At 54.7% G+C, this 12,074-nt stretch overlaps 1 protein-coding gene across 1 annotated transcript in view; it reads right to left on the bottom strand.

Moving 5' to 3' along the window:
• The window catches only part of DRC3 (dynein regulatory complex subunit 3), a 43,111-nt gene that overhangs the window by 15,204 nt on the left and 15,833 nt on the right, over positions 1-12,074 (bottom strand). Inside the window, exons 6-9 of the mRNA XM_071210277.1 lie at positions 10,447-10,593; positions 7,476-7,595; positions 6,820-6,932; positions 5,185-5,359 (exon numbers count right to left, since the gene is read on the bottom strand). Of these exons, the coding sequence (XP_071066378.1) occupies positions 5,185-5,359; positions 6,820-6,932; positions 7,476-7,595; positions 10,447-10,593 (555 nt within the window). The remainder of the gene's footprint in view (positions 1-5,184; positions 5,360-6,819; positions 6,933-7,475; positions 7,596-10,446; positions 10,594-12,074) is intronic.

Below are 12,074 nucleotides of genomic sequence, written 5' to 3'. Positions count from 1 at the left end.
TAAAGAAAAAACAAATGAGAATTTGTCAAAGTTGAAAACTTCAGTACATCAAAGGATATTAACAGGAAAGTGAAAGACAACTTACAGAATGGGAGAAAAATATTCAGAAACCACATATCTGATAAGAGTTTAATATTCAGACTATATAAAAACCCCTACAACTCAACAACAAAAAGACAAACAACCCATTTTAAAAAATGGGCCGAGGACTTGAATAGACATTTCTCCAAAGAAGATATACAAATGGCCAGCAGGCACATTAAGAGGTGCTTCACATCATTAGACACCAGGGAAATGTAAATCAAACCATTTCACACCCACTAGGATGGCTATTATTAAAAACAAAACTAAACAGAAAATAACAAGTATTGGGAAGGATGTGGAGAAATAGGAACCTTGGACACCGCTGGTGGGAATGTGAGATGGAGACCACTGAGGAAAGTTAAGCATGGAATTACCGTGTGACCCCACAATCCCACTCCTGGGTATCTACCCAAGAGGCCAGAAAGCAGGGAAGCAGACATGGCCCAGTGGTTAGGGCGTCCGTCTACCACATGGGAGGTCCGCGGTTCAAAGCCCAGGCCTCCCTGACCCGTGTGGAGCTGGCCATGCGCAGTGCTGATGCGCGCAAGGAGTGCCCTGCCACGGTCCACGCATAGGGGAACCCCACGCGCAGGGAGTGCGCCCCGTAAGGAGAGCCACCCAGCGCGAAATAAAATGCCCAGAAATGGCGTCGCACGCACACAAGGAGAGCTGACACAGCAAGATGACACAACAAAAAGAGACACAGATTCCCGTGTCACTGACAACAGCAGAAGCGGACAAAGAAGAACACACAGCAAATAGACACAGAGAAAAGACAACTGGGGCCGGGGGGGAGAGAAATAAATAAATAAATAAATCTTTAAAAAAAAAAAAAAGACCAGAAAGCAGGAACCCAGACAGGTACCTGTACACTGAGGCTCATAGCAGCATTACTCACAGTAAGTGAAAGGTGGTAGCAGTCCAAGCATTTCTTGTCAACAGAAGAATGAATAAACAAAACATGGTCTACACACAATGGAATATTATTTGACTGTAAAAAGGAGTGAGGTTCTGATGGATGCTCCAACAAACGTCATACAGTATGCCTCCTTGAAGACATCACGTGGAATGAAATAAGCCAGACACAAAAGAAAAGATACTGTATGCACTCACTGCTTTGAAATAATTAGAATATGAGAGTTCATAAAGTCAGAAACTGGAATACAGGTTACCAGGGGCTGGTGGGGGTGGGGAATGGGGCATTAATGCGTAACGGGCATGGAGTTCCTGTTTGGAGCGATGGACCCGTTTTGGTAATGGATGTGGTAAAGGCAGCAGGCACAACATTGTGATGGAATTACCCCCACTGAACTGTATAACTGAAACTGGATAAAATGGGAAATTTTATGTTGTATGCTACCACAATTTAAAAAAAAAAAAGGACCCTGTCATTAAAAGTAATGCTAACTGAGAAGGAATATTTGAAGAAATAATGGTAGAAAATCTCCCAACCCTATTGAAAGACATAGATACCCATGTCCAAGAAGCACAATGTACTTTCATCCGAAAAAAATCTGAATAGACCAACTTTGAGACACATACTCATCAGAATGTCAAATGCCAAAGACAAAAGAGAGAATTCTTAGAACAGAAAGAGAAAAGCAATGCATAACATATAAGGGCTATCCAATAAGATTAAGTGCTGATTTCTCACCAGAATCCATGGAGGCAAGAAGACAGTGGTCTGATATATTTAAGATACTACAAGAGAAAAACTTCCAGCCAACAATCTTATATTCAGCAAGACTATCTTTCAAAAATGAGGGTGAAGGAGTTGGATGTGGCTCAACTGACTGGGCTCCCGTCTACCATATGGGAGGCCCTGGGTTCACGTCCCAGGGCCTCCTTGTGAAGGCAGGCTGCCCTGTGCCCATGGAGAGCTGAGGGCCCGCACCTGCAGAGAGCTGGCGCAGCAAGATGACGCAACAAAGGGAGACAAGCAGACACAGAAGGACGCGCAGCAAATGGACACAGAGCAGACAGCAAGCAAGTGGCAAGGGAAGTATAAATAAATAAAATAAATCTTTAAAAAAAAAAGAGGGCAAGATTAGAATATTCACAGATAAACAGAAACTGAGAGAATTTCTAAACAAGAGATCAGATTTTCAGGAAATACTAAAGGGTGTGCTAGAGCCTGAAAAGAAAAGACAGCAGAGAGAGGCCTGGAAGAGAGGCTAGAAATGAAGATTATATCAATAAAAGTAACTAAAATTTTCAAAAGAGTGGTGAAAATAAAACATGACAGATAAAACTTGAATAGTCAGGAATAAACTTAACCAAAAATGTAAAGCACTTGTATTCAGAAAATTGCAACTCAATTTTAAAAGAAATCAAAAAGGTCTAAATAACTGGAAGAACATTCCATGCTCATGAACTGGAAGACTAAATATCATTAAGATGTCAATTCTACTCAAATTGATATACAGATTCAATGCAATCTTGATAAAAATTCCACCAGCATTAAAAAAAAAAAAAAAAAGAAAACATGATAATCAAATTTATCTGGAAGGGTAAGGGGTCCTGAATAGCCAGAAACATCATAAAAAGGAAAAGTGAACCCTTATCTCCAGACTTTAAATCATATTATCCAGCTATAGTGGTAAAAACAGCATGGTACTGGCCTAAAGAGACACATACAGTGATGGAACCAAACTAGTGGTTCAGAAACAGACCCTCACATGTATGGTCAAGTGATTTTTGACGAGCCTGTCAAACCCACACAGCTCGGGCAGAACAGTCCATTCAACAAATGGTGCTGAAAGAATTGGATATCTATAGCTGAAAGAAGTAAAGAAGACCCCTATCTCACACCTTATCCAAAAATTAACTCAAAATGGATCAAAAACCTAAAAATAAAAGAACCATAAAACTTCTAGATGAAATTGTAGGAAAACATCTTCAAGACCTGGTGGTAGGTGGTGGATTCTTAAAGGAGATAAAAGGAGGGCTGAGATGGACGACTGATGCTTAATGTATGTAGAAGTTTCAATTAGCTTTACTGTAAAAGTGTGGAAATGTATAGAGTGGATGGTAACATATAGTAATAGCTAGTGCATAAATGGGGATATGACTGAAAATGGTAGTCTAGGGATGTAAATGCCAATTGACAGAATGCTGGAGAATAATCTTGGAACTGAGTAGCACAGTAAACCAAGAGGTGGATGAGAATTGTGGTTGATGGTACAGATGCAAGAGTGTCCTTTGTGAGCTACAGATGTACATCAAGCACTACTGCAGGGTGGTGGGAATGTGGAGAAGCATGGGAAAAATACAGGTGGAGTGACCTATGTACTGTGATTAGTAGTAATAATATAATATTCTTGCATCTATGCCAAAGATGTACTGTGTTATTAATGAGGCAGTATGGAAAATGTGAGCCAAATGTACACTATGGACGTGGTAACAGTCAGATGGTACTATCTTATCTGTAGCAAATGTTCCATCACAGTGTGGTGGTTTGATGGAAAGATGTTGTTTGGGAATTCTGCACATGTGCATGATTGTTTTAGAAGTTTACAACTTCTGTCATAAAATATATATTTAAAAAATAATAATAAGGTATGTTAGGGGAAAAACACACCAAATGTAAGGTAAGGACTATAATTAGTAGTAAGATTTTGGCAATATTCTTTCATAATTTGTAAAAAACATCTCAAGACAATGCAAAGTGTTGGTGGAGGGGTGACGTATGGGATCCCCCGTATGATGTCATGCATGTTTGTTTTGTAAGTTTACAACTTTCACTATACATTTAATTGTTTATATATGTTCATATATAAATGATATAAAGATAATAATAATAGGGTTGGTTGAGGCAAAAAATACTTTGGTTAGTAGTAATATTTTGACACTGCTCTTCAATGCAAGTTATTGGTGGTAGAATGAATTATGAGAGTCCTGTATGATGTTATGTATGTTTGTTTTGTAAGTTCACAACTATTATTTTACACTTATTGTTTATGTATGTTTATGTATGAGTGATAAACTTTAATAAATTAATTTTTTTAAAAAAGTGATGCTAACTGGGGAAGCAGATGTGGCTCAAGCAATTGAGCTCCCGCCTACCACGGGGGCGGCCCCAGGTTCAGTTCCCAGTGCCTCCTAGAGAAGACGATCAAGACAGCAAGCTGACCCGATGGGCTGGCACAATGGGCTGGCATGGCAATCTGAAGCAACAAGATGACACGAAAAGGAGACACAAAGAGGAAACTCAATGAGAGACACAATGAAGCAGGGAGTGGAGGTGGCTCAAGCAACTGAGCCCGTCTCTCCCACGTGGGAGGTCCCAGGTACGGTTCCCGGAGTCTCCTAAAGAGAAGAGGAGCAGACAGAAAGCAGAGAGTGAATGGACATGGAGAGCAGACAGCGAGCACAAACAAAGGAGGGGGGCGTTAGAAATAAATAAATCTTTTTTTTAAGTGCCTAGGAGGCACTGGGGAAAAAGGCACTTGTGAAAAACAAGATCATAAAAAAAAAAGCAATGCTAACTGAATAAAGACCTCCCGTCGAGGCCCAAGGTGGGCGCCTTTTAAGACGGCCCCTGCTCGGCCTGGGTGGGGCAGTGGGGCCCCTGGGGCCTTCGCCTTGCGGCCCCCTCCCGGGTGCCCTTCCCCCGCCATCCCCGGCCAGCCCCTCTGCCCGCCAGCCTTGGTCTTCCCTAACTCCGCAGCCTGCTCTGGGTGCTCCCTGCCCTCCCGAGGCCCCAGGCTCCCGCCCAGCACAGCGCTGACCACTCCAGGCTGCAGGGGCGCTGCGGGGGAGGGGGTGCCTGCTGTCTCACCCGGAGTGCCCAGGCCCAGGGAAGGGCGCAGAAAACGTCTGTTAAATAAATGAACAGCCAGAGGAAAAGCTGCCGAGGTCCCTGCGGTCGGCATCAGCGCGGCAGTCGCCCAGGAGAACAGCAAGGTGGGAAAAGCACGCGAAGGCTCTCCCACGCCTGGCTCGCTCCTGGCACTGGGCTGGCGCTTGGCCACTCATCAGCCTCGTCAGCTCTGATAAGCTGGGATGTCGGAGGGCACAGAGGCTGCAGCCCCGCAGGCCGGGGGGCCAGGCACGCCGGGGGGGGGGGGGGGGGGGGGCAGGGGAGGGAAGGGGCCCTACCTGAGAGTGCCTCTCCTCGAACCTGGCGATCGCCCGCTTGCCCTGCCCCTGGTTCTCCCGCACGGCCTCGCGGGTGCACTCGTAGAAGGTGTCCAGCTCCGCTCTCCGCTTCTCCTCCTGCTTCAGGCCGTACTCGAAAATGTTCAGGCAGATGATGACAAATTTGTCCTTGTAGGTGAGCGGCCGTTAAGGAAGTGTGTGGCCGTGTGGGCAGGTCGTTGCAGGGGGTCGGGGGCCCCTTCGGCCCGCGGGACCGATGGAGAGCCCGAGGCCCGAGAGCCCGGGGTCACGCCAGCGGCTCTGCGCTGTGCGGCATGACGTGTTGGTGGGCAGCTCCGTCCTCGGCCTGAGGGCGTCAGGAACGGGAACTGCGTGGGGGGGGGAGGCGGGGTGGTGGCTGGAATCGGCAGGGGAGGGGCTCCGGGGACACCGGGGGTAAGGGTGGGGACGGGGGGCAGGGGGCCCACGGATGCTCCTCGGCTAGCCCGGGAAAGCGGCCGGGTGAGGTTCTCAGCTGCTGCAGGGGCACAGAGGGGGCACGGGGGTTGGAAGGGCCACGCACGGGACTCTGAAGTAGACAGAAGTCCCGGCTCCTCCTCTGCTTCCGGGACCCCAGCCTGGCAAGTTGCTTCCCTCCCCGGGCCTCAGTTTCCTCGTCTGCAGCGTGAGGAGAACACCAGCAGCTGCTGGGTGGAGTCCTTGGCAGGAGTCCCTGGGGCAGGCAGGAGAAGCCCGTGTGCCTCCAGGGATGCCCGCTGGGACAGGCGCTGGTGTCCAGGGAGAGGAAACGACCTGCGCAGAGTCACCCGGCCGCATAGCACCAGGCCGGGATTCTAACCCACGTCTGCCCGGCTCGGAGTCACCCAGCGGCGGCCGCCGGGAGCCCGGGTGGCCTGGCCCAGAGCCAGGCTCTCGCCCGTCTGCTCAGCCCTGGACACCCCCACTACACCCCACCATTATTGCTGGGAAGTTGGGGTTCTGAGTGTGAACTTCTCTCTGTCCAGCTGTGGTGGTCCCGTAAACCCACCGCGCCTCGCGGCAGGAGCGCTGGGAGGCCGTCCTGAGCCTCTCGCTCGCACAGTGCTCCCGCGGGTCGGGTCGTGTGGGCCGTGATGGAGGGCACCGACCGCAGCCTCGGGGGGAGTCGGGTAGACAGGGGAAGGAAAGCAGGCTTTTGGGCCCCTGACCACGGTTCAGACTTGGCCTCCACTTGCAGGCCTTTGGCAAGTCATTTCTCCTCTCCAACCTTCTCGCTGGAAAATGGGACAGGTAACAGCACCCATCTCCTGGGGTGGCTGAGGATATGATAATGTACACAAAGCGCACAGCAGGAGCGAGCAAGTAGGGCTGGCGGTCATTATTACCCTTTCCGTCAATTCTTCCGTCTCTGAAACCAGGCTGCCAAGCCTGGCGGACCCGGGTCACAGTGGCCAGTCAGTGTGTCCCCTGGAATTAGACGGCATTCCCCCCTCAAAGCCAGCGTGGCTCTGAACTGCCTCTTGGGTACGTTCCTCAGAAGTGGGGCCGTGGCCTTCCAGGCCCCCTGCATGAGAGATGGGGACACTGAGGCCCAGAGAGGGAAGGGGCTTGCCCGAGGCCGGCTCCCCCACCCTGGGCTCCTCCTGGGAAGGATATGCCTCGAGGAGCTCGGGGACGCCCACCAGGTGGGCCAGCTTGCTGCCCTCCACGTCTTCCGCGTACATGCTGTCGAACAGGAAGGAGCCATTCAGTTTCTCCACGAACGCAGCCTGTGGTCAGAGCCACAATGCGGGCATGGGTGACTCGGCCCAGCCCTGCGGAGGCGCGCTGGGGGTGGGGTGGAGGGCACCGCGCTGGGCACTGGGTCAGGGAGGGCTTCCTGGAGGAGGTGATGCTGCACTCGGGCGTCCTGGGTGGGGGGAACTCCGGGCAGAGGGAATGGCCTGTGCGAGGTCCAGGCACCGACAGCCGCTGGCTGCCTTCAGAAACCTACAGGGGGCTGGGGAGCGGGGGCCAGCAGGGGCGCAGCCACAGCTCAGGGCCCTGTGGGGCCCGGGGGACCTGTCCTGGGGAACTGCCTGAGGGCACCAGGCAGCTGCCAGCCTCCCGGATGCCTCTGAGCAGCCCAGGAGCTGGGGGCAGGCGGGGGGGGGGGGGGGGGGACACGACGACGACGACGGGGGGGGGGGGGTAAGGTGGGGGGTCGTGGTGGGGAGGGAGCAAGACAGACGGGCCCCGCGGCTCCCGGCCCCGCGGGGCAGCGTGTTTCCCAGCCCAGGCCGAGTCTCCGGGCCGCCCGCGGGGGGAGGCACCCTGTGCTCCTCCGTCTCCTCCCGCCGCGCCTGCTCGTCCTCCTGCCTCGCCTGCGCCAGGTTCTCGCGGTGCCGGAGCTCGTCGAGCGCGTACTGGTGCTTGGTCTCCGCCAGCTCCTTCTGCGGGGAAGGGGCGGGGCAGTGTCACCCGGGACCCGGGGTGGGCGGGGCGCTCGGGCGGGGCCCGGCGATGGACGGGAGGGGGAGGCTGCGCCCCATCCCGGGGGCTTCCTGGGTAGAGCCGAGTGTGTTGTGTTAGGAGCCCCGCCCAGCGCCCTGAGTCTAAGGGGGGGCGGGCACTTAGAGCTCCCGAGATGCTCCCTCCCTAACCCCCAGCCCTCTCCTAGGATGGGGGGCCCAGGGCCACAGGGCTGGTCCCCTCCGGGCCTGGGGTGGGGTGCCCTTCCTCCTCCCAGCCTTTCTCCCCTCCACCTACTCCACCCACCCCAGGCGCCCTTCGGGGCTCGCTCACTGCACTCCAGGTGTCTCACCTGTGCCCAGGTATCACCCACCCTCGATCCCCAAAGGACATCCACTTCTCTGCCTGCAGCCAGGACCCCACTTCTGAGCTCCTCCCCCGGCTGTCAACAGAGCACGGCCAACTCCCCACGGCACAGAGGGGCTTCTGTCCTCCCAGTCTGGCCTGGAGAGCGGCCCCTGGCTGTCCAGGGCCCAGGCCTTGAGCGGCCCCCGGCTGTCCAGGGCCCAGGCCTGTGCCTTGGGCCCCCTGACCATCTCTCCAGGCTGTCCACTGCTTGCTGCCATCTCTTGCCAGGGCTCCTGCCTCTCCCAGATGCGGCCTGGCCCCATCGAATCTGTCCTCCGCCCTGACAAGCATCCACGCCGTCTTTATCAAACACACGTCTGCTCCCGTCGGCTCCCTGCTCACCTCTTAGGGTCTCCTCCCGGGCGGAGCACCTGCCGGGCCCTGCCTGCCTCCTCTTCTCGCCTCGCTGTCCCTTGGCTCTCAGAGCCCCAGCCCCTGGCCCTCCCTCCCTGCTGCCCCGTGGTGCAGGGCCCTGCCGCCTGCCTGGGCTGCCCCTTCACCCGTCCCGCAGATCCCAGCTCAAGAGCCCCTGCTTGGAGAAGCCTTCCTGTCACCCACCACCCCCGTCGCAGGCCAGGTCTGGCCCACTGCCCACCCACCCCCCTTCTATACCCTCTTGGTTTCTGGGTCCTTCCTCCCCGGCCCTCTCATCTCTCTGTGGGATTCTCTGCGATTCCAGGCCAGAAGCTTGAGGCGGTTCTGGGCTTCCCTCCCAGACAGGTCGTCATCGCGCCTCGGCCACAGAACAGCCCAGATGGCACGCTGTTGAAGCCTCTGGCCCACACGGAGTTGGGATCCTCCTAAAACTCTCGTCATTCATTGAGCTGTACTCTTCCATTCTGTTCCCTACGTAGTCACATGTTTAAAGTCAGAAGTTTAAAGTTTTAGAAATCTCTAGTATCCGCCCCCTCCTCTCGACTCCCCCAGCCCTGCCCTCCTGGAGGCCACCATCTCCTCTCCCCCTGCCTCCCCACCACGCTCACACTCTCCCGCTCCTCTCCCCCTCCCTCGGCCTCTCAGATGACCACGGCACCTTGCCTCCCTGTCCCCCGTCTCTTTCCCTCTACTCACTCCACCAGATGCCTGAATCTCTGATCAGATCACGACACCCATCTGCTCAGAATTCTCCACACACCCAATTCAACAGGACAGGACAAGACCCCTGTGCCCCCTCCTACCTGCTCCCCCCAGCTCCCAGCCCTGCCCGTTTCTGCCCGCTGCTCCTTGGGGCTGGATCAGGGTGAGGGCCAGCCTCCCAGGCACAGCTTGGTGAAAGAGGAGGCCCCAGGGGTCTCCCCGGGGAGCTGGAAGGCACCCTTGAGCCTCCGACCCGCCTGTGGCTGGGCTCAGCTGTCCCTCTGCCCGGGTCCCATGGCTCGGGGGAGCCTGTGGCTGGAGTCTGGTCAGATAATAACGTGGACGGGGGGCTTGAGGTGCCCCCGCCTTGCAGGACTCTTGCTTTGAGGACCTCTGGATTATGAGTGATCTGATGAGTCTAGGCAGGTCCCTGGATCCTCTCAGTGCCATGGGGGTGCCCAGGCGGCACTGCCCGCCCCTTGTCAGACCTTCTGAGGACCCAGCCGTGAAGACCTGGCCAAGGGCTGTGTAGCAACCACAGGGTGTGGGATGTCCCGAGGATCCGTAATGAGCGAGACCTACCCAGACGGGCCCAGGCCTGGCATCGGCACCCGTGGTGCCTTTCAAATTATTGTCTAAATGGAAAAAATTAAGCCTTAATATTCAAAAAACCCAGATTCTTATACTGTTACGGGACTGGAGTAAGCCACTCTCTCACCTCCCAAGAAGGTGCCAGTGAGCGGGGATCTGTGCTCCAAGGCCCCGGGGGGCGGAGCAGGCGCAGGGGGCACCTGTGGGCCTGCCCCTCTGCCTCGCTGGGCTCCCCCGCGCCCCACCAGCTTTCTGCGTGCTTGGTCCTCAGTCTCCCCAGCGCCCAGCATGAAGACAGCTCTGTCCCGCGCCAAAGGCCCCCCTGGCTGGGCCTGGTTTTTTGGTCTTTCTTGTTTTACCCACAGGAACCGTCCACCCTGTCAGCAGTGCTCCCGCCGGGGGTGAGAGGGGGCCGGCTCAGAAGCAGCCAGGCCACGGGCCGAGGAGCGACCCTTCCCGCACGATGGGGAGCTGTGGGCCAGGCGGTAGGTCCACCCTGGCGCAGCGACCTCACTGGGTGCCGGCCTCCCCGCGGTGAAAGCGCATCTTGGGGGTCTGGGTGGCTCGTGGCTCTGCCAGGAGCTGGCGATGCCGCGCTAACTGCTGAACCCCCACTCCCCGCTTCGTGCTCCCAGTCTGGACAATGGCACGGCCGCGAGGTGGCCTTGGGGGATGTGTGGCAGGGCCCGAGGAGAGAGGCGCCCCTGCCTTCCTCCTCCACCCCCCGCTCAGTCGGGGGGTGGGGGGTGCACTTGCCACGTGCTCGTCGATGCGCCGGAAGTCCAGGTAGACCAGATCGGGCAGGTAGGCGTAGATGAACATCTTGTACTCCTCCGACTCGGCGAGGGGGTTCCCCGAGAGGCTGAGCGTCCGCAGGTTCTTGAACCGCCGCAGGTAGAGGATCTGGGGAGGAAGGCCCGTTTTCCAGCCAGCTGCGGGGCCCAGCGCCCGCCCTGCGAAACTTCCCGGGTTCCCCATCCAGCGGCGGCGGCGGCCCTCGGCCTCAGGCGGGGAGGCAGGTGAGGATGGGGGAGCAGGGGTGTTTCTGTCCTGGAGGGCTGCGTGAGGCCTGAGGTCAGGTTCGGGTCTTCCCAGGGACTGTGGGACTTTGGGCAAGTTGCACATATCATCTGTGAGCCTCAGCGTCCTCACTTGTAAAAGGGGTGTAAGGCGCTACGTACGTGGCAGGTGAGGGAGGAAACCTACGGACTAGGAGGAGCATGTAGGAGAGTACCAACAGGTTGTAAGCACTCGGTAAATGGTAGCTGCTGCTGTCGTTGCTGTTACTTTTATTATTACTATTGGTCACTCGTATTACGTGAGCCTTTTAGATTGTAAACCTCAAATAATTTGGAAACAAGTGTAGAGTTAACCTTGGATTAACTGGGTAATAGCTACTAGAACAGTCCACTAACTGCTGCTTATTCTCCCTTGATTCTATTTTTAGTAAAATGAGGGAAAAGCTCAGATAGCTAACATCATTTGATAGAATCTTCTGAGCACCTAGACCCTGTGCTGTGCAAGAGATTAAAAAAAGAAACCTGGTGTGCTGGTCCGAGTCTTTCGTGGACCCCAGAAAATCCTGTCCTTAAAGCAAATCCATTCCTCTGCCTGTAAACCCACTGTAGGTGGGGACTTCTGACTAGGTTCAGTCAAGGGATCTTTTGATTAGATCACTTTTTATTGTTTTGCTTCACTTAAGGACCTTTGGCTAGATTGTGGGACCCAGGGTGGGTCTTAATTCTCTTACTGGAGACCTTTAAAATGGAGGAATAAAAAAACCACAGACAGGAGAAAAGTGGCAGAGACAGAGAAACCCCAAGAGGCTGAGAGAGAAATCCCAGATGCTGGAGGCTGGCATCGGCGGAGCACAGACGCTCCCAAGAGGCTGGGAGACACAAGGCCAGGAAGAGAGGGGAGAGAGGTCGCCCACAGCTGAGCTCGGGGAGAAAGCAGGCCTGGAGGGAAGGCAGAGACCAGCAGAGCCGCCGCTGCGCCCTGCCCTGGGCCTGCTCCCCACAGCCGCAGCTGGTGACACAGCATCTCCGATGGTGCCTTGATGAGGACATTTTCACAGCCTCAGAACCCTGAGCATTTAACTTCATAAATCCCCGTTGTAAAAGCCCACCCATTTCTGGTACATTTCTCCCAGCGGCTTTTAGCAAATGAAAAACCCCTAACATCCTCCTCTGAAGGGATCCCCTTTGGTTGTTTACTTGTTCATTCCCTCATATCCATCCCTAAGCACTTGGTAGGGAACAAGCCCTCCCAGCAAGAGCCTACGTTCTAAGGGCAGGGGACAAAAAAGTTTAAAAAACATCAGAAAAGCAAATCACGACAGTTTGGGGTAAGCGCTGTAAGAAACATAAGCATGGTGCAAGGCG

The sequence above is a fragment of the Dasypus novemcinctus genome, chromosome 21 (genome assembly GCF_030445035.2).
Source record: "Dasypus novemcinctus isolate mDasNov1 chromosome 21, mDasNov1.1.hap2, whole genome shotgun sequence".
Classification (NCBI taxonomy): Eukaryota; Metazoa; Chordata; class Mammalia; order Cingulata; family Dasypodidae; genus Dasypus; species Dasypus novemcinctus.
This window is presented reverse-complemented; position numbering and strand designations above follow the sequence as displayed.